Below are 22,614 nucleotides of genomic sequence, written 5' to 3' on the forward strand. Positions count from 1 at the left end.
AAAAATAGTCACCTTTCCTAACTAACTTCCATTCCACACTTTAAACGAATAGGTACAGCTATTGTTAACTATGGATATTATCCTAGACCCATGTCAGTTCTACCAAATCTTTTTTTTTTTAAGATTTTATTTATTTATTTGCTAGAGAGAGAGAGAGCGCGCGTGTAGGACAGAGTAAGCAAGAGTACAAGTAGGGGTAGCTACAGGCAGAGGGAGAAACAGGCTCCCTGCTGAGCAAGGAGCCTGATGGGGGACTTGATCCAAGGAGCCCGATGCGGGACTCGATCCCAGGACCCTGGGACCATGACCTGAGCCAAAGGCAGTCGATTAACCGACTGAGCCACCCAGGCACCCCAGGTCTACCAAATCTGAATTTAAAATAAAAATCTACTATTATACCCTCATCTTTCCAGGATTCATGTATGGTTTTATGTATACTCGTATATTATACCAAATGAATACTCTAAGATGCAAGAAACAGTTTAAGTGGATTACTGAATTTTGGACAATAGAGCTTATCCTCAAAATATGCAAATGTTTTTGTCTGGGGGGGTGGTGGGAGGGTGACCCAGCTCACTTAAATAAATACAACTCTTCCCTCAGTTTGTTTTGCACTCAGTGAGTATGGTGTGAAGGAGCATAGGACAAACAAGGTCCTGAAACTGAAGAAATTCATTTTTTTTCCCACTAAACCACTTTCCTCTCCTGTTTTCAGAAGGAAAGCTCAGATGGCTGTGAACTCCGAAACGTGGTTTATTTAGTAAGATGAGCCTGTTGACCCCCAGAATATTGGCAGAGTCAGCTGCCCTCCTTGAGAGCAGAACCCTGCAGCGTTTCACTGGATTTTGCTCTAAATTCTGCTGTCGCTTTTCCAGTGGGTCTTAGCAGACTCCTAGTGGGAGGAGGAACCAAAGGAGGAGTGGGGGTGACCTGAGGAGTGACTGGACATGCCCCTCCGTGATCTTGGTAGCCTCGTCAAGCTATGGGAATTTTTATTGCATTTGGACTCTTCAATAAGCTGAACAGAAATAACAGCTTAGTTGAAATGGCCTGAATGTCTGCAAAGTCTGAGACTAATTAATAATCGTGGAGGCCAATGTTTTTTAAAAAGAGTTTCTGCTCGCTACAGAAACTACAGTTGATTCCATTTATGTTTTGTATCCAGGCCTGCTAATGGGAATGGAGCCCCAAATGCCATCGTTTACAGATACAATCTCGGAAGAGAGAGTGGGGGAAGGACCGAAGGGATTTTACCAGAAACAAAGCCACAGAGCTGCCCACTCGTCATGCAGGTCACGGATGCTATGCAGCTCTCTGGGCTGCTCTGTAATGAGAAAGTATGCAAAGCATAGCACGGGACACCACGAAGACTACAACAAATGGGGCAGTCTCTGTGATGGTAGTGTTAGCATCTGACCAGGAGGAACGGCAGATAGCATGAAAAAGACCCAAGTGCCAAGCAAATGGTGCCAACAATTAGTGCCACTGGGGTTCAAGGCAGGGAGAGGTCAAGGTGGAGGAGAGACCAGGGGAGACTCCAAGGAGAAGAGAGGACTCAGCTGGGCCTGGAGGTCCAGACAGGCTTTGAGACAGGACTCAGATGGGGCAAAGGAAGAGCAGGGGATATCTTCCAATCACAAACAAGCCTGACTTAAGAGGAGGGCTATTGCTGCTGAGTTGGGCCTCCCGCTCTGCTAGCTGTGGAAAGAGGGTTAGTTCAGTAAAGTCAGGTACTTTCCAGAGTGTGTGAATACGATGCGGATTTTGATTGGAGGGCAACCCTTAGCAGTTCCTGGAGGAGTCTTGGAAGAGTAGGTGGAAGGGAAGGCCTAGAAGACGGGCTTTGCCTTTTGTCATAGCTTTGTTAGGGCCTGGGCCAGACTAGGGGGTACAGGTCTTCCAGTTCCCATGAGGGAAAGGGAGAAATCACAGAATCTGGTTTCCATAAATAAAACAATTCTATATACACCATGGAATAGATTTATTCTCCAGTTTCGCTGATCTTACAGCTTCCTTGATAACCAGGATGTTCATGCCAAAACTCGTGAGAAATCCTCGCAAGTATATTTGTGTTTGCTTGACACGTGTTTATTGTTGCTCCAACTCACAGAATGCTCTATGCACTGCTTTACCCTCTCTTAATAGGAAGCCCGATGCAGGCTGAAATATTTATTCCAGGGAGATACTCCTAGAGGGACATGCTTTGGTGCCAGCCACTGGGTTCTCCTTCTCATAGACAATGTGCCTGGCTCCAGGCACTGCCCTCAACTGCACACAAAGTGGGGACAGCTGGGGGGAGGGGTTAACATCAGGATAACCAGGCCAAATGCTGGGATTCAAAGTTGCAGACCCACGTTAGTGGTGTCTGAAACCAGCCCTCAAGGAGGTCCCCGTTTCACTGGCTGCAGCACTTTTGCAAAGGAAAACCAAGACCCAGGAGACTTGCTGGACCTTTGCTTCATATTTTCGCCTGAGGGCTGGCGCTACCCTTACCAGTTGTGGTCAGTGGAAATTCCCCGAAGAAGCCACAAGAAGGGAAGGCAAAGGAATCGTTTCTTCCTTTACAGTTGTACTGGCTTGAAGGGCTACAATCTTTCAACCACCCAAAGTCTGTCTTATAATTTATCAACCGTATTCTGCAAAAGCAAGTAGGACTTCTGTCCTCAGAGGTAGAGTCCTTGAGCATGTGTGGAAGGAAAGATGTTCTTTTCAGGCTGTGTTAAGCAGCCAGCTTCTCCTGGTGAGGGGACTTCATCCTTCGAGCAGAAATCAATATTTTCAGATGTGCTCCCCACCTAGAGGTGGTCTCCTCCACCCAGCCACTGTGCACTCAGAGGTCAGGCCACATGGGTTTTGGCTTTGCCTCTGCTGTACCTATGTGAACTGCATCGAGCCATTTCACATCTTTGGTTCTCCATGTCTCCTCCTCTGAAATGGAGCTGCCTCCTGGCCTACCCACATGACTGAGCAGAGCACTACGGTCATTTCCATCATGGGCATTAGTGATACAGCAGAGTCTACTCCGGATCACCGCTCACTGCCATGCGGCCTTGCCCAAGCTAGCGGATCTCTGTCCTTACGGCATCTACTTCTGTAGAAGGGATGACAATATCCACACTAAAGGCTGGTCGTGAGAATCTGATGAGACGCCTACGTAAAATGATCGGCACCGTGTCTAGAACCTCAGGACTCACGGAATGGTAGCTTTTATTATTTTTACCTTCCTAGGGAAATAGAGGCGGGGGGAGAAAGCACAGGCTCTGGAGTCACCCCTTACAGCCATGTGCTCTCAAGAAGGTTATCTGAGGTTCTGTGTCTTCATCTGTAAAAAAAGGAATAAGAACATTTTCTTCACAGGGTTGTTATGATGTTAAAATAGGGTCATATTCACTGGGATAAAGGAACAATGTTTGGTCCCAAATACAGTGTGATCTACAGCGGTTGATTTCTTTTTTTTTTTTTTTTAAGATTTTTAAAATTAATTAATTAATTAAGAGATGAGAGTGAGCATGTGCGAGCAGAGGGAGGGGCAAAGGGAGAGGGAGAAAGAGAATCTCAAGCAGAGTCTGTCCCGGGCGCCAGAGCCTGATGCGGGGCTCAGTCTCAGGACCCTGAGATCATGACCTGAGCCAAAATGAAGAGTCTGACGCTTAACCAACTGAGCCACCCATGTGCCCCATACAGCTGTCAATTTCTTTCTGCCTTTTCCCTATGTCCTGCCGCTGAGAGACTAAAATGGGAAACAAGTGAGAACGCCATGAAAAATAAACATTATACAAATCTAACACAAAAGTACTTCTCCCTTAAAGTAGGGAGGGCTGGGGAACAGTGAAAAGACCAAAACACAAGAACCCGTTTGTGGAAGCTGAGGATTCCGGGATTTGCTGAATCCAGGCCCTGGATAATCAGCTCCTGGTAATTCAGTGGTGATTTTCCATTTCCTCAGACATTCTCGGTCTCGTACTGTGGAAAGAGCAGGATCTCTGGAACCAGGCCTCGGTTCAAATTCCCCACTCGACCATTATGAGCCGGAAGACTTGGGCAGTTTCTCTGAGCTGCCTACACCCCAGCTTCCTCACCTGTAACACTGGGATAAGACCTTCTGCAGAGAGTGACGGTGGCAGTGCCTAGCAGAAGTCCTGGTGGATGGAAGATGCTCCACAAGTCACTGTGAGTTTTCTTCTTCACAGGCCGACATTACTATTGATCCCGAGGGTTTATTTATTTGTTATCTGGAGGAGAAACAGATCAAGGGCCATGATTCTGGACTCCCTGAGAGTCTGAATTTCAAGCATCATTGTGCTATTGTCAGGCTTTGTATCGGGCTATAGGTCCCCACTGTCCTTCGAGTAAAACGGCCCTCCAGGCTGTGCATGATTTAGCCTTTGCTTGCCCCTCACGTCATCTTCTGCCAGTTCCCACTTCTTCTTCCTTCATTCTGCCATGCTCCATCACAGGGCTGAGTGCTGCCGAGAATGTTCTATCCATGCCCTTCCAGTGGATGGCTTGATTTCATTCTTCAGGTCATGTCTTCAAAGGGGCCTGGGCTCTGTGTCAATCCCTTTACTCTTAATCTTGGTGGTTGGTTGCTACTTTTGTACTATTTATCGCAATTTTAACTATACATATGTATTTATTTACATCTTTTTTATGTGCCCCTCCCACTAGATTGTAAGCTCCACCAGGCCAGGGTCTCCATCGCTTTACTTGTAGCTGAATGGCAAGAGTGTACTATTTAAGGTTTTCAATGAGTACTGGATAAAAGAGCAAAAAAAATATTAGCTCCCGCATCTTGATTTGGGATTTAAATATAAGGTCATGATGGGCTGAAAAGCTGATGAACCATCTGAGCTTGTTGAGAGCTGCTCTGTACTCCTATTTGGGATAATTAAGACCAGTCCTGTTTTATTATAAGAAAATCACCAGCCACAAAACAACATCCGTGGGAACAAGTTGGAATAGACGCTTCAGATGGCAGGGAAAAAAAAAGAGCTTTCTTTTCAGTATCCAGAGGAGAAATGAACCTACTTCTTAAAAATAGCCAACTTGAGGCCATAATTATTTCTGTCTGTCTTGAGAAAGATGAGCCCCGCCGCGCTTGTCCCTGTTTCTCTGTCTAAGCAAATGAATTGATAACTGCCATAAACATGGATTTCAAGTGTTGGAAGGATCGCAACCACGAGCGTTAACTCCCAGGTAAAAAGCTCATAAGAATGTTATCATTCAGCTCAAGTTTGGAGACTGGAGTCTCAAATTATTATTTTTTTCCCAATTTTTGGGAGACCATTTTGCTGAAATTCCTGAAACATCTTTAGAGTTATTTCCATTTAGGGGTGGGAAGAGCTTTCCAAACATCTGGGGGGCTCACGTCGAGCTTGGGTGAGTTGTTAAGGTAGAAATAGTCAAGGACAACACCAGTTTATGCAGATAAAATGATTCTGATTATTTGGGTAGGAACTGCCTCTTGAGTGATGTGGCACATGGCTCCTAAGAACCTCTGAACAGGTAAGAGTCGTCCCTGTTCAGAATCCAGCTATCTGAAAGCAAGACTGTGCACTCATGCTGCAGTAGGCTCCTGCCTCTAGATCCCCCCATTTTTCTTCCTATATACGGATACCACCATCAGATTCTCTTCCTAAATATCACTTGTTAGATGTTCCAAATGTTTCAGTGATTACACTCACAGAGTTGGAATCAAAACCCCTTCAAGCCTCTTCTCAGTCTGGTTCCAAACCAATGTCTAGGCTTGTTTCTTACTACTCCTGATCCTTTACCAAACTCTCCCCCCAGACAGTTAGGCATTATTATTATTGTCCTCGGAGTATGCTTTTCCCTTTTCCAGCTTTTGGGCTGGGGTCATGTCATCTCTTCCCTGGTGCTACCCATCATTCCTCCTGGGTCTTTCATAGATTTAGGTCTGTCCCACTTTCTCATGAAGGCTCCAGCCCACGATAATCCACCTCTGAGCTTCATGATCAGCCCCAAATCATGTTTTGCACCATTTGGGTATTATTTTATGTTTATTGCAGTCCTTGTTGCTTATGTTGGCAAGTATGCCACACTGATCCCAGAAATTATTTGGAGCAGGGGCCCCTCACCTGGGGATCTAGTATTGGGACTGATAATTCTCTCAATAATTTCCACTCCCTGGTGAAAGTAGTTTGAGTTGGTTTCTGTTCCTTATCAACAAATACCTCTTGAATAAGATGACCATCATCTGTACATATTTAAGGTAGGAGTTCCTAACCTGAGGTGAGATTATTTTTCACAATTCTGAAAATTTAAGGTCACATGTATCAATGTTCTGAAAGTGCCCCTTGGGCATTTATTTAAAAAAAAACCAACAGATTTAAAAGACACAGATTTCTGGGCACCATCTCATACTGTCTGCAATAGAATCTCTGGGGATAGGACTTGGGAACTGGTATTTTAAGCAAGGTTCCCAAGTGGTTTTTAAGTATATTCAAGAAAATCTAGAGGATTGGAGGAAACTGATACTAATGTCCATTATGTGATGAGGAAGGAAAGTGAAGGAGGAGGTAATTCATATGTCTTGAGTACCTATTACGTGCCTGGAAAAATATTAGGTAATTTCACCAGTGTGATCTCTTACAATCCTCAAACAGTCCGGTGATGTAAGTCTTACCATCAATCCCTTTTTACAAATAAGGAAACATGTGAGATAACTCATCCAAGGATCTATAAATGGTAAGTCGTTGGGCCAGAATTTAAATTCTGGGATGACCAGCTCCAAAGTTCTTCTCACCCCACAGGAGTTCTTAGCAAACCTTGGAGGGAGTGAAAGCGGGCATGGAAGTACATTGGAGTTTTCCTAGGTCAGTCTGGGAGAGCTGGGCAGATCCTGGTTCTGGCTGGTAACCCCTGGATTAAGACCCCCTTGATATCTGAAGGGGATAGTGACCCTCTGAGCTCTGAATTTGCATCCTGGACCCTGGAGCCTGGTGAGTTTCTACTGGAGAAACTGCTGGCCATCTGCCCAATCACAAAACCTAAAGGTAGAGGAGACAGTGCTTCTGGACTTTATCACAGGTGCGGCCCACACACTGGCCTTCTGGCTGGGGCTTTAAAGATCAGCATAATAAATAAATAAATAAATAAATAAATAAATAAATACCAGCATCATCCAATATTCCGGCTGGACCAAGGGCCTGGCCTATGTATGGAGGGTGGAAAAGAGAGGCCGATTCTGTTCCCTGACAGGAAAGGGGGGCTAAAAAAACCCATTTGTGTGTGTAGGATTGTTCCATCCAACCCAGGCTGGGGTGGAAAGAAGGCATGGTGATTGAAAACCCTGAAGAAGAGTGAATCCCTCATATTTGGGGACCATAGGTTTAAAGTTGTGGTTCCAGTAAAGTCCCCTGGGAAGATCTTAAAAATCCTGCTCCAGATGACCCCAGTAGGCAGCCAAGGTAAAGAACCACTGGTCGAAAGTACCTCTGATGGTCAAGAGATACAGATTGAGCCTGCCAATGCTCTAGAAGGCAGCTTGCATTCAGTCATGGTTGGAAAAGCTGAGGTCAGGTGCACACCATCAAGCGATGTTTCCAGTATGAGAATTGAACTATCTGAAGTTTGGTTTGCTGCCAGACCAGGGTTCCCTTCAATTTTTTTTTTAAAGATTTTATTTATTTATTTGAGAGAGAGACACAGTGAGAGAGGGAACACAAGCAGAGGGAGTGGTAGAGGGAGAAGCAGGCTTCCCGCGGAGCAGGGAGCCCCATGCGGGGCTCGATCCCAGGACGCTGGGATCATGACCTGAGCCGAAGGCAGACGCTTAAAGATTGAGCCACCCAGGCGCCCATTCCCTTCAATTTTTAATTTATCTTGTAGGGTCAACTGGCACAGGAGAACGAGAAAAGAAACGTGTGGAAGGCAGGAGGGAGAAGTGGGACATGATAGATAACAAAGATAGGCAAAGGAATGTTGTCTCAAGCAGAGAACACCAGCCTTCGAGGGAGGGGACTGGGCAATTTTTAGTGGATCGGGGGCAGAGAGTGCCCAAGGTCCAGTTTTAGAGGAAGGGCTCTACTCACTGAGTGGATGATGCCTTGCAGAGCCTGAAAGCCGTCATTCACGGGAAACACGTGGTCCTTGCTGTCCGCAATCCGGGCCAGCTGAGAACACAGCAAACACACAAACGCACATGGAGATGTGTCAGGCTTGGCTGCAGAGAACTGAGTCCAGGGGGCTCCATCGACTTTTAGAACCCAGAGGAACCTGAGGCCTTGGGCCTCACTGAAAAGCCCTCGGTAGTAATGAGCTTACCAGCGGCCTTTCTGGAGCAGGCCTAGAGGGTCAGCTCCAGCTTTTACATTTGTTTTAATACTTTTCTCCTTGGGAGCAGAGGTAAGATTGCTCAGCTAGATGAACATTTGGCCTGGGTGGATGTATTTATAGATTTGGGGGCAGGCCATTGGCTCATTTTTCTCCCATTCACTCAAATTTCTGTTGGCAACTGTATTTGAATCGAACAGACTCAGGTTTCCTTTCAGAGCAACTTTAAAAATAAATTTAAGTTTTGGTGTTGGGCAAAGCCAATGAATGGAGCCCCTTCCCTTTCGCTCAAATTACTCATTGAGGAGAGGACCCTTGCAATTGGTTTGGCTCTCTTGTTTCACAGAACAGAGGACAGGAGAAAGAAGAATCTGATCTGTGGACTTTTCTACTCCAAATCTATAGTTCTGTGCCTGCCACCATCATGGTCAGTGCCATGACCTTCCCTGATGGCAAAAGTAACACACAACCAATGGGAAGTTTCAGAAAACCCAGGAGTGTTAACAAGAAAAAAAGTTACTCATCTATCTATCTATCTATCTTCCCCCTACCATTTTTCTATTATTAATTTGATATACTATGTAGTCTTTCATACTTTCCCTCCCCAAATACACACATTTATTTTAAAGGTGGACTCAGACTATCCCCACTGTTTTGTAACCCTATTTTATTCACCTAATATCATAAGCATTGTCCCATGTCATTAAAACAAAAAGAAATGATGACCTACATTGAGGAACAGTTATGTAGGTTGTTAGCAAAATGTCACAATTTGCATATCTATACTTGTACATTCTTTTTGCCCACTTGCCAATTATGACTGACCCTGAACAACATGGGTTTGACCTGAGCAGGTCTACCTACACGCGGATTTTTTTCAATAAATACAGTAAAATACTGTAAATGTCTTTTCTCTTCCTTATGATTTTCTTAGTAACATTTTCTTTTGTCTGGCTTACTTTGTTATAAGAATAGAGTATATAATGCATATAACATACAAAATATGTGTTAATCAACTGTTTATGTTATTTCCAGTCAACAGTAGGCTGTTAGTAGTTCAGTTTTTGGGGAGTCAAAAGCTGTCAATGGATTTTTGACTGTGTAGGGGGGCTGATATCCCTATCCCTGCAGTGTTCAAGGACCAACTGTATATTTATTTTTTTTGTATTGAAAATGCACTGAATTTCTAATGGGAGAAGAGGGATGTTTGACATTTAAGCCAAATTAGATTCATTAAACTAAATGAAAAAGAAAAACAATCAACAAGTTTTCTAATGTTATTCAGATCTGTTTTGACACCTTGGCAATTTAACATCTACCAAGAAAGTCAACCAAAGAAGATACTGCCTGGATAGTCTGCATTCACAGCCCCCAAATGCATCGGCTTGGCTTCACGTCCCTTACACATCCAATAATTCTTGCTTGCTCAACGTTTATGGAAAAATAACCTATTTAAGGGGTGTTTGTGCTGCTGCACTGAATACACATGTTCTCTATCATTCACAAGCTCCCAGACCTGAAGAAATCCATACCTGTGTTTCATTGAAATCCTTCACACCGACACAGTAAACAATGGCACCAAGATCTCGGGATCTGTTAGCCTGGGTCAATGGAGAAAAGCCATTAGACAGAGAAGTGGCAAATATACTCCTTTTGGATTAACCAGACTAACTTCCACGATCAGGTATTTATTGAGCACATACTATGTGCCAGGTACCACAATGGAGAGGGCAATCCCTGTTCCCAAGGAGCTCACCCTCTAGTAAACAGCACATTCTACCGTGATGTATGAGGGACATGAGAGGAGTGATTAGCCTAATGGGACGTGTTGAGAAAGAGCATTGGAAGTAGTCTTGATGAAGGGATTTGAAAGACGAGGGGAGGAAAAGGGAACAGTAGACTAGGATAAGCCTATTAAATATTCTTGGGGGGGGCCTCCTGGGTGGCTCAGTCGGTTCAGCATCTAGCTCTTGATTTCGGCTCAGGTCATGATCTCAGGGTCCTGAGATCGAGCCCTGCACTGGGCTCCGTGCTCAACGCAGAGTCAATTTGGGATTCTTTCCCCTCCCTCTCTCTCCCCCCAGCTCCTCCCCCTGCTTGCTCTTTCTCTAAAATAAAAATAAATAAATAAAATCTTAAAAAAATATTCTGGGGAAATGATTATTCCATTCCTCTGAAGAATTTTTATTGACATACTTTTCTTCCTTTGTAATAGCAGCATGGTATAATAGAAAGGATGTGGCCTTTGGAACCCGTTATACCTAGTTTTGGCTTTGCTCTGTAAAGTGTTTGGGGATTCAATGAGATAACATATTCAGAGCTCCTCATACAAGGCCTAGAACAACGCAGATGCTTATAAATGTCAGCACCCTTTGTGAATAAGGCCCTTTTCATTCCCACAGAGTACACTGGTTTAATGGTATGGGAATTATGGTCTATAGTCGAGTTAGGGAACCCATGACCTTCTCTACAATTAAGTATCGAGAGGGCAACATAATGAATAACATCCAGGTTTTGGCTTGATTTTAATATTTGATTTATTAAAGGCTCTGATATCTTATTTCCAGGTTCTTCTGTGTTTCAGAATAGAAAATAAAATTTGGAAATCATTGGAATATACAGTAGGTGCTTATTAAATAATTGATAGTAAACACATAGTAGGTGCTCAGTGTATGCATATTGATCTGAATTGTGTTCCTCCTCCACCCCTCGCTTTAGTATTCAAACCCACTTGTGATTGAAACATTCCGAAACACTGAATTTTAGAAGAAACACATACTTTTTCCCTTCATTTTAAAAATATGCTTTGCTGCTTTAAGGATAAAACTAACTTTTACACACAGTCTATCTCTAGCCTTATCTGTAGTAACTTCTTTGACTCTTTCTCTCTAATTGGGCTTTATATAGGATTCTCAAAAATGGAAAAATTCATTTCTTTATGTATCTTGAGCTTTATCTTTCTTTTTCAGAAAGCCTCCTTCTCTTGGCGCTGGCACTCCAAATATTTTTCCAAGTTTGTACGCGCCATACCTAAAATTCTTTTCTACTAACCCGTATTTTAAGCCTCTGACATCCATCATTTATTTCATATTCAGTTATTTCCTTATTAGGGTTTTTACTTTATTTGACTGTTGTGCAGCACCCAAAATAAGCCATTCTGCGTTCCCATTGTATCATTAGTTTCAACTTTAGAATATGGGAGTATATTATTTTCCAAATGCTCAGGCAGGGTCTGTCACATTTACTAGTGTGCTTCCCCAATGCAAATGATCTTTTGTACTAGTTATGGGTAGGGGAGAAGTGGTGTGTTTACCTACAGCATTTCCTCATGCCCTTCGCCAGCAGAGGCTTCAAAAAGCAGCATTGCATCCTTACGTGGTAAGCACCATGAGGGCAGCAAACGTACCTTCTTCACCTGTTTCCCTAGTATCAGGCAAAGTGCCCAGCACATGCAGTGCACTCAGTTAACACTGAATGAATGAATGAATGAATGAATGAATGAATGATTGTTTGCCAAGGGAGCTGAATTTAAATCAAATAATAGTCAAGAGCTTGAGGTAAGTGTCAGGCTCTGATTAACTCCTCCCCCAGACGCCAGCATTTCCTTCCTCACTGCCTGTCTTTTTCCTTATTGTGTTTCTCTCTAACTTTGTCAGTAATGGTGAACTAGTTTCTTGGGCCAATTATACATGTGGCTCAAATCTCAGACTGGAAAGGAAAGGATTTCCTAAATATAAACATTATTTTTCAATTCCCGAATAAACCTCTTTTTCTGAAACTATTTATACAAACTGGAAGCTTCGTTTAGAGAGAATACTCTCACTTGCTTTAAGGAATACTTTTCTTCGAGAACATAAAGAAAAGGAAGGAGAGGGCGCCTGGGTGGCTCAGTCGGTTAAGCGACTGCCTTCGGCTCAGGTCATGATCCCAGGGTCCTGGGATCGAGTCCCACATCGGGCTCCCTGCTCTGCGGGGAGCCTGCTTCTCCCTCTCCCACTCCCCCTGCTTGTGTTCCCTCTCTCGCTGTCTCTCTCTCTGTCAAATAAATAAAATCTTTTAAAATAAAAAAAAAAAAAAAAAAGAAAAGAAAAGGAAGGAGAAATACCGTAGGAGCGATTGCAATTTACTTTGCTACCAATTAATATTCAACTTTGATTCTCGGAGTGAGAATCTCAGTGATTAATACCTTCTGACCAGACTGGTTCTTACATATTTCAAGTGATTCTTTCCCCTCCTCCTGTTTTTAGCAGAAATGGGGGAAAAATGGCACCGTTTTTGTTTGAAAGTGATATGTAGTTATTTCAAAACTGCTAGATAAATATAGTGCTTTCAATCAAGTCATGATAAGCAACTTTTATCCCTCAAAACCCAGAGTAACAGGCAAATATTTTGCAAGGGGGAAAAACATCTACCATGTGTGAGATGTGAGAGTTCACTTTAAAAAAATGAATTATTATTATTATTATTTTTACATATGAGACACTACTTTACCCGGGGGTTTTTACAAAGAACACCTAATCGTGTTGTCTGAGTAGAAAGAGCGCAGTCCGTTTCTGAGGAGGAAGGAGCCCTGTTTCCATGTCTGTGTTAGATATAGGCCAGGCCATCGCTTACCTCCCTCTCTGAATAGAAAAAGAGATCTTCATGGAGTTCCCCATCGGTCAAAGCAATGATGACGCTGGCCGTCCTGTATCCTGCTCAACACAACACAGACCCACTCAATCCATCTTGCCGCACTCAGGGAAACCCCCTCTCAGTCCTGGGGGTGGATGTCTCATAAGCTCAACCACCTGAGGTCAATCTTATGAGAACCAGCAACTTTTCTTTTGGGACTAGAAGCACCTCCAGCGCGAAGAAGAAGAATGCATCTGTGGGGACTGACTCTGGGGCGGGGGGAGAGGGGACAGTTTTGCTTGTGGGTTTCTCAGTCTCCTCTCCAGAAACGGCCAAGCCTGCTGGAATGGTCACTGGACTGATAGCTGGGAGTAGCTCCAGTGAATCAAACTTCTATGATTTTCTATTAACAGTCCATGTGATGGGGCGCCTGGGTGGCTCAGTTGGTTAAGCGACTGCCTTCGGCTCAGGTCATGATCCTGGAGTCCCTGGATCGAGTCCCGCATCGGGCTCCCTGCTCAGCAGGGAGTCTGCTTCTCCCTCTGACCCTCCCCCATCTCGTGCTCTCTCTCTCTGTCTCATTCTCTCTCTCAAATAAATAAATAAAATCTTTAAAAAAAAAAAAAAAACAGTCCATGTGACTGAGGTTAAGGCCTGGGGGCAAACTCTACCACATGGGCTGTTCAGGAGTCCTCACAGGCCGCAGTGGACCATACCCCTCACCCCTTGAAGAACCGGGCAAGGAGAAATAGTCGTGATTTATAAGCTGAGTGGAAGTTATTATACCAGCTGGGAAAACCTACTAGAATTCTTTCAGTGATTTTTAGACTTCTAACATGGCTGAGGGTTGGTTTATATTAACAAGCCTTAGCGTTGATACTGGGTCTGTTCTATTTGTCACAGTTGAGAGGGAAATAGGAAGCAGACACCTCTACAGGCCTGGGAGAAAATCCCCACTGTAATACTGAATCTCTTTCAAAAGATTTGCCTCAGATAAAGAAAGGCTATCCATGAAAGACACTGTAGTCTTAGTAACAACAGCTAAAATCATAATAAGAAGTATATTTTCTATACGTTAAGTACATTGTATACATTTTTTTTTCATTTAAGTGAAGCCAACTTTAAACCACACTGGTATCTTCATCTTAATATCATATCCAATCACAGTAATGAAGTGGCTTGGAGCTTGGGGGAGGACAAAAAAGATTAAATTTGACATGAAAATCCAAGACTTTACTAACCTATCCAAGTACTTATTAATTTAATGAATTCAGCATGCAAAGCTGTTCACGGACATTATAGACTGTGGCCCATAATGGGCTCCTCATTACTTTTATGTAACTTTTTTTTGGCATCAACAGGACAGTGGAATTTGACCTGGTACATGTCATCTTGTCTTCTTTGTGATGAGGTGTGGAGGATTATGGACATCACATTTATCTTTTGTAACGTGAAGATACTGAAGCACTTTTTCAGGTCAACACAGAAAAAAAAAGTTTGATAATTCATATTATAGTCTTACCTTGACTGTTTTCATAATAAATCTGCTCGCTGGCCTGAAAAACACACGGAAGAGACATTAGACCTAGAGCCACTGTGTGCTATTCCAAATACCATGGTGGGCAGTGGGTTCTGGGGCTGGCTATGTAGGCCAGCTCAGTCTTGATTCTTTATGTAACCCACCCAGGCTTTGCTCAAATACCAATGGTTGGCATTCATCTAAAGTTACCTTGACATTTAACTAAGGTACTTGTGAACATGGATCCATGTCTTGCTTCTCACAGACTGGGACTTGTTTTCCCTATGACTGAAGTCACTGACGTTCTGTCTCAACCACTCACGCACCATATAGAAAAGGTTACCTTGGAAATGTCGGGGACTTGCGTGTGGCATGATTCATGAGTGTCAGCCAAGCATTAGCTAACAAGCCCTTTGTCGGTGTCAGGGAGGGAGCGAGGAAATTCACTTCTCTGGGATAGAGTTATCAGTGTGCAAGCTTGTGGGAAAATTGTTTTTACTTTCTTGCTCTTGGAGGTTGTTCAGTTACATGTGTCTTATCTCATCGGCCATCCTTATGTTGATGTTTCTCTATCACACTTTATATTTAGAGTTGGAAACCATTTTAAAATTACCCTTTCAAATCCTTCATGCATGTAAGTGTCTCCTCCTGGCAGGACCTTCTGGAGTTCTTCTAGGCCCTGACGGATCTGTTCCCTGAAATCCAAAGACACCCTGTTAGTCTTATTAGAGCATTTTACACTTTGCTGTGGAGAGACATATGCATTAATCTTTTTTTTTTTGTGGATCCTGCGATAGTACCCCCACGTCCCCCAAAAGCCTATTAGAGGGAAAGTCTTTGTAGCACATTATCCATTCAGGGTCAGCCATAAGGGAGGATGAGTGAAATCTCAGGCGAAGGGACCCTTTTGCAGGAATATCCACCCACTCACAAGAGTTTTCCGCCCCTTAACAGGACAAAGTTTTCATTCTACATTGGAAATGAGTCCTAAAATGCAACTGCTCCAGAGGGGATGACACGACAACTCAGGCAACTTTATATCAAGATGCAAACAGCTCACGTGAGCCAGAAAGAGGTGAGTACCAAGAACCCAGGGCAAGGCCACCACAAGGAGCGAAGGTGGGACGGGCAGGTGTCGGGAGCAAACTCTGCCGCCTGCACGGATGTGTCAAAGGAAACCGTGTAGTCAGCTTTGAAAATAAAAGCTCAGGCAATCTACGCTTTCCAGGACAACCGAGAGTGTTTTCTGTGGGCTGGTGTCCATGTTTTCTTACTCTGGTTGCTCAGGGTGGTGGTGGGGGAGGCAGGAAGAGGAAGTGGGTTATGGCACTGGGAAAGGGTCCAACTGGTGATGGGAAATGTGGATGGTCTGGGGACTGAAGAGAATCTTTGTCGATCATTCTCTCTGGGATGTAAGATGTCCACATCCACATTTCTGTCTTTTAAATAGCTCCATACCATGCCCAAAGGGCAAAAAAAGTTAATTTCTGAAGAAACATTAACCTTATTCCTAATCTGTAAGCCTACAAAAGGGTTTGTAATTATCTCTCATCGGGGCCTCTTTAGGGACAGAGGTGGAGTTGCACTATGTAAATTAGGAAGGCAAGCTCCTTTTGAGTAAGGAAAGAACCTCCCATTTACTGAGCTTCTGCTATGTACAAGGCCCTGCTCAAGGATTTCTGATTTTATGTTCTCAGTAACTGCTCAAGGTGGGCATTATTGCTCTCCTACAACAGGCGAGAAAATGTGGTTCAAAGATGTTAAGCAGGAGAGCAGACTTGGAATCAAATCGGACTGACTCAAAAATGGCTCTCTACTCTGCTCAGCATTCTCCTTTAGATCAGTGCTGGAGAAGTGGGAGGTTTCAGTAACCCTTGATTAATGAGGAGCAATGGTAATTTCTAACACTGTCTGAGTAGTCACTATGTGCCAACCCCTGTTAGAAATACACCACCTATAATTAATTCACTTATTATCTTAAGAAAGCTCTTTGAGGTAGATACACTGTTATGTCCGTTTCACAGATAAGGAAACTGAGTCACAGAGTGGCTAAGGAACTTGCCCAAAGTCCCTCGACTTCTAAGTGGCAGAGGTTGAATTTGAAACCCAGAGGCCCTGTTCTCCATCACTATGTTAAACCCTTTCTCCTTGAATGAATGAACAAAATTCATTACTGCCTTACCCTGGCAATTGCTTGGGGAAGAAGTCTAGTGCAAAATTAACTTTCTGTTAAAACTGATGCAACGCGGCGGCCATGGATGAGGCTGGATTGCCAAGATGTTGGAAGTTTTAAAAGACAAACCAAACAGGGGTTCGCCTGAGCCTGTCCCTGGCCTGGGTTGTTGATGCTTCTCAAGTGGAATATTTAAGACCAAGTAACTCAGACTTTGAGAAATGTTCTGACTATTGTTTGCTTTTCTTACCAGTGCCTAGATACCAGACCACGTGCCCAGCTGCCCAAGTCAGAAACCAGAAGCCTTCCTGGTCCCTCTGCCTTCACTCTCCTCTCTCCTGCTCCCCCTACATAATCTATCATCGAGTCCATCAGTTCTATTCTAGACATTCGTAAAACTGACCACTTCTCTATCTCTTCTGCCAATGCCACTGTCTGAGCCATCATCATCTCTTGCTTAGACCACTAAGACAGTTACTTGTTCTCTTTTGACTGTCCTCTTGCCCTTCTTCCATTCATTCTCCACATGGCTGTTACAATGTTGTTAAAATATAGGTTAAAACATGCCGAATCATTCACTCCCCTGCTCCAAACCCTTCAATAGCTGTTGGGTTACACTTGGTATATATCTGAAAAACTTGCCAAGCCTCCCAGTGCCTCCATGGGATGGTTCCTCTGCCTCCCTGTCCGGCCTCATCTGTACCACTCTGCCCCCACTCTCCTCGCTTGAGCTCCCCTGGTCTCCCCAAGCAACTTTCTCCAACAGGCCTTTCACACCTGCAATCACTGCTGCCTGTGGACTGGGGCTACCATTGCCCAGCCCTTCACTGGGCTAATTCTTACCCAGCCTTCAGTCCCAACCTAAATGTCAATTGCTCAAAGTAGCCTTCCTTGACTTCCCCTATTTAGACTAACTCCCTCAATTAGGCTTTCTCATGGCACCCAACAATTTTGTAACTAATAACATTTGATTATGTACTAATTTGTTTAGCTACCTCCTTCACCATTTCGAGACTCTGAACTCCATGAGGGCTGGGCCTTGTCTGTTTTTGTCCCCGCTATATCTTCTGTGCTTACTACAGTGCTTGGAACAGAACAAACATTCAATGAATATTTACTGAAGAGGTTAATCATCCTAGGAAGAAGTCAGTCTTGGGGGCAGGGATGAGCTTCACGTTGGACATGTGGAGGGAGGCCAGGCAGAAGCTGACTTGATAATTGATCCTGGATCTGTGCCTATGTGGTGGTTAGAAACAATTCTCTGTTGTACCCCTTTATATTGCCCCCAGGATTTCAATAACTCCTATCAAAAGGCATAGTTTAATTTTAACTCTGTCGTTTGGTGATAAGAAAGGGTATATATCTGTGCATTAGAAGGAGGGATAAAGATGAGAGCTGTGTCCCTCATTGGGAAGGGAGAGGGTGACATTATAAGAGGGCAGCACTGCCCTGTCGGTCAGCAGTTTCAAGAGGGAAAGGACACTGGCAAGGCGGCAAGAGGGTGAGGCTGGGATATGGGACTGAGGTTGGGATAGGGAAATGGGGGTTTGTTCCTGAGGACACAGAGGTGGCACATGGAACACTTCAGAATAGCTGGGGGCACTAAAGAGGAGGGGGCTAATTTCTGACAATTAGGTGAGAAGAGATTGGGCATTAAAAGTAAATGGGAAGAGGGCGCCTGGGTGGCTCAGTTGGTTAAGCGACTGCCTTCGGCTCAGGTCATGATCCTGGAGTCCCGGGATCGAGTCCCGCATCGGGCTCCCTGCTCGGCAGGGAGCCTGCTTCTCCCTCTGACCCTCCTCCCTCTCATGCTCTCTGTCTCTCATTCTCTCTCTCGCAAATAAATAAAATCTTTAAAAAAAAATTAAAAAAAAAAAAAGTAAATGGGAAGAGAAAAGCAAATGTGGCGTTATCTTTGCAAAGTTCGGGACATTTCCGCAACACTAAAATTGGAATCTTGTGTTAAGACTGAAGCTTAAAAAAAGGCATATTGGGGGTGTGGAAAAGGTTCCTTGGCTTCACTGTATTTTTTTCTCTGCCAAATAAAGTCTGGGAACTGGGGTGTTTTCTCTAAGCCTATTTCCTTTTCTTTATAAGTATTTTCTTGGGCTTTCTATTTTTTTGGTACCAGAACAAGCAAAGGCTGTTTTGGAAAATGTCTTTCTCCCTGATACTTTATGTCTGGCAAGATAGGAACTCACCAGTCCCAAGCAGTGATCACAACCTCCCCATATACCACCCTTCTTGGTCAAAAGATCAAATGACTTATGGCCTCACCTCCCTACTCCCTGTCCCTTCTCTAAGCACCCACAACATCTAAGCAAACAGAACAGACGGTTCATGGGAATGGTGGGTCTGTTTTAATTCTGGGACAATAGAACTATTAATAAGGGCCTATTTTTTTTTTTAATGCTCTCTTAGGAACGGAAGAAAACAGGGAGAAAGATCTTTTAAAGGGGGTGATAAGAACCTCTCTGAGGACTTGGTTATTACCAAATGAAATGTTATCTTCCTGGGAAATGTGAGAGGCAGAGAATCCTATGGAGAGGCTGCTATTAAAGAGTCTCCTGTTTTCCTTGGTGGTTTCACATGTCTGCCAGTGTTCCTATGTAGAAGTGAAGGGTTTCCAGTTCACATGTCCTGTGTTTCTTGTACAATCCCTGCAAGACTTAATGATGGGCATAGAATAGATAATTTGCTGTTGAATGAATGATTCCAGCTTGGATGCATGCATGCATCCATTCATTCATTTCCACAATGATTTACTGAGCATGCACTGTGCCCCCAGCACTGCACTGGTTTGTAGGGGTAGGGGGTGGGAGAATTGGTCACGATGTCTGCTGGACTTTCTGTGGCCCGGGGAATTTTCCCATACTTCATGAAGATTACTTTCCGGGATTCTGGTTGTGATGTGACATTTTGATAAGATTTGCTGATGGAAACATTAAAGGATGGACACACATAAGCATGTCAAGAAGCACTACATTCAACAAGCTTTTCTCCTAAGTATCCTAGTGATGTTCCTACTGCAAAATCCTCCTTGGGGTTATGCAATGTCTACCACATTTTCAGTCTATAAAACAATCTCCACCACCACCCCAGAATAACCCAACATCAGCTCTACATTGTCAACTTCTTGCCTCTGAGTAAAAGAGCTTCTAGTTCTGTGGAATTGAACTTTTCTCAAATGTCCGGCAGTTGTTGGCTTTGGAGCCTCAACTTATATTGTAAACACACATCACTACCTACTACCGCTAATGCTGCGTTTGCAACATTTCCAGATGGCCTTATGGCTCCAGATGCTCACTACCAAAAACATGGAGTGAACAGAACAAAAGACCATAGATTAATTAAAGACCTTTCATTGCTACTTTTGGAGTCTTGATGTTTCACAGCCAACTCTAATCATTTGTTTATAATGTATATAAATGATAGCCTCTTTGGGACTTTTACTTAAGGATAGGCCAACATGATTAATGATACTGAGCTGCATGCTGAACCAAAGATCCTTTTCTCTCTCTCTATTTTTTAGTGAGCTATAATTTATATGCAGTAATATGTACAGATATTTATTCATTTCTTTTGTATTGTTGAATTTCTTTCCATAATGTTGTTTATAATATTTCTTCATTATCTTTTAACATCTGTAGGATCTGTAGTAACATCCTTTCTATAGCAGTGGCTCTATGGATTACAGTATTCATCCTTACTTTAACACAGGCTACTATAAGTTAATATTATGTCACTTCTCATATAATGAAAGAACGAACGCTTTAACATTCTGATTCCATATATCCCCTCTCATCTTCTATGTTATTACTGTAATATATCCTTTTATATATGTAATAAACTCCAAAATGTCGTTCTTATATCTGTCTTAAGCAATCATCTTTTTGCAAAATTAAGAAAATATTTATTATTTCTGCTATTCCTCCTTCCTTTTTTTTGTAGATCTAGTTTACATCTGGTATCATTTTCCTTTAGCCTGAAGAATTCCTTTAGCAGTTGTTTCTTTTTGTAGTGCAGGTTTGCTGGGGATGACTTTCTCAGTTTTTTTTTCCCCTAAAAATGTCTTAATTTTTGCCTGCAATTTTAAGGATATTTTCACTGGATATAGAATCCTAAGTTGTCGTTATTTCCTCTCACCTTTGTAAAGAAATCAGTCTGTTGCCTTCTGGATTGCATGTCTTTTGTTCTGATGAAAAGTAAGTGATTTTCATTGTTGCTCCTCTCTTTGTAATATGTCTTTTCCCTTCTCCCTATGTTTTAAGATTATCTCTTTATTCTGGTTTTCAGAAATTCAACTACTTTGCACTTAGATGATGTTTTTCTTTGTATTCCTCCTGTTTGGGGTTCTTTGAGGGTTTTAGATTCGTCTGCAGAATGTCATGTTCAGTATTCCAATTATACGTATATTAGACCACTTGGTATTATCCCACAAATCATAAGGGCTGGGTCATCACCCCCCTTTGCCCCCTGATCACTTTTCTGTCTCATTCAGTTTGGATAATTTCTATTAACTTGTTTTTAAGTTCATCAATCCCTTTTCTATAGATATTGTATTTCAGTTCCATAGTTTTCACTTGGTTCTTTAGAGTTTTCTTTGTTGTTGTTGTTGTTGTTGTTTTTTCTTACTGATATCCTGTGTCTCCATTGTAGTCACCTTTTCCTGTAAATTCTTTAACATGTTTATAATAGTTGCTTTAAATCCCTGTCTGGTAATTCCAACCATTGAATGATCTGTGGTTTGCTTCCATTACTGTGTTTTTTCTTGATTATGGGTCACATTTTCCTGCCTTTTTCCCATGCCTCATTATCTTTTCATTTGTGTTTCAGACATTGTGTATAAAAGAAAAGCAGTGGAAACTTAGGTACAATGTTGACTTATTTTGCTCATAAGCCTTTTATCTTTGGGAGCTGGGGGTGGGGTGGGGGCTGATTATTTAGATTCCTCCTTGAGTTAGGTTGAGTTTAGGCTGGGTCACAGCTTTAATTAGACGCCGTTCCCTGTTATTAGCCTGATTCTCAGACTTCCGCCCTGCCCTGCATTTGTGGTCTTTTCAGTCTTTGAGTTGGGAGGGAGGTGGGTGCAGCTTCAGTCATTTTTGCTTGCTGTTGGATTCAACTCTGGTAGAACACCAGAATCCAAGCACCACAGTGATCCATATATAGTATTATGCAATTTCTCTTCACTTTTCAGCAACTGTTCCACTGATACTTTCTTAGAAAAAATGCAGAGGTGCAGGTGAGGGGGAGAATTGTCAGACAGAGATTTCTTTTTCATGTGGGGCTCCTTCAGATAATCCATCCCTCTCGCACACATCATTGACTGAGGTTCAGCTGACTTCTCCTCATCTCTGAAAAGTCTCCATGGCTACCCTACTTTTGCCCATACCCAGATCATATCCATCACCAAGTATGGAAGTTTCTGTAGATCTCTGCTCAGCTATAAGGGGCTTGTTTTTCTCTAATTCAGCTCATCAGTGCTTCCTGTATGTCTGTTAACCCCATAGAAACATATGGATTTTATTTTGTTGGGACTTTTCTGCTTGACCATCGGAATGAAGGTTTTTCACATTCCTCTACATCCTAACCAGAAGCAGAAATACTATCAAGCCTTTTTCTAAATATTTGTGACTACACATTTGTTTCAAGTCAGGAAGAAAAATACTAGAGGCTGATTACCAGCATATAAATATACTCTAGTATCTCTCATCTTAAAAATATAAATCCTCTTGATATGAGGAATTCTTAATCGCAGGAAACAAACTGAGGGTTGCTGGAGTGGGGGCTGGGGTGGGAGGGATGGGGTGGCTGGGTGATAGACACTGGGGAGGGTATGTGCTCTGGTAAGCGCTGTGAATTGTGCAAGACTGTTGAATCTCAGATCTGTACCTCTGAAACAAATAATGCAATATATGTTAAGAAAAAAAAAAGAAGAAGAAGAAGGTAGCGGGAGGGGAAGAATGAAGCAGGGGAAATCGGAGGGGTAGACGAACCATGAGAGACGATG

The 22,614-nt window shown here is 43.0% G+C and overlaps 1 protein-coding gene across 1 annotated transcript in view; it reads right to left on the reverse strand.

The window, feature by feature from the left end:
* ANTXR1 (ANTXR cell adhesion molecule 1) overlaps window positions 1–22,614 on the reverse strand; it is a 185,634-nt gene that overhangs the window by 150,510 nt on the left and 12,510 nt on the right. Inside the window, exons 4-8 of the mRNA XM_081797283.1 lie at window positions 15,042–15,123; window positions 14,432–14,465; window positions 12,910–12,989; window positions 9,828–9,896; window positions 8,055–8,135 (exon numbers count right to left, since the gene is read on the reverse strand). Coding sequence (XP_081653409.1) covers window positions 8,055–8,135; window positions 9,828–9,896; window positions 12,910–12,989; window positions 14,432–14,465; window positions 15,042–15,123 — 346 coding nt within the window. The remainder of the gene's footprint in view (window positions 1–8,054; window positions 8,136–9,827; window positions 9,897–12,909; window positions 12,990–14,431; window positions 14,466–15,041; window positions 15,124–22,614) is intronic.

The sequence above is a fragment of the Leptonychotes weddellii genome, chromosome 10, assembly GCF_054177405.1.
Source record: "Leptonychotes weddellii isolate Sample4059 chromosome 10, ASM5417740v2, whole genome shotgun sequence".
Classification (NCBI taxonomy): Eukaryota; Metazoa; Chordata; class Mammalia; order Carnivora; family Phocidae; genus Leptonychotes; species Leptonychotes weddellii.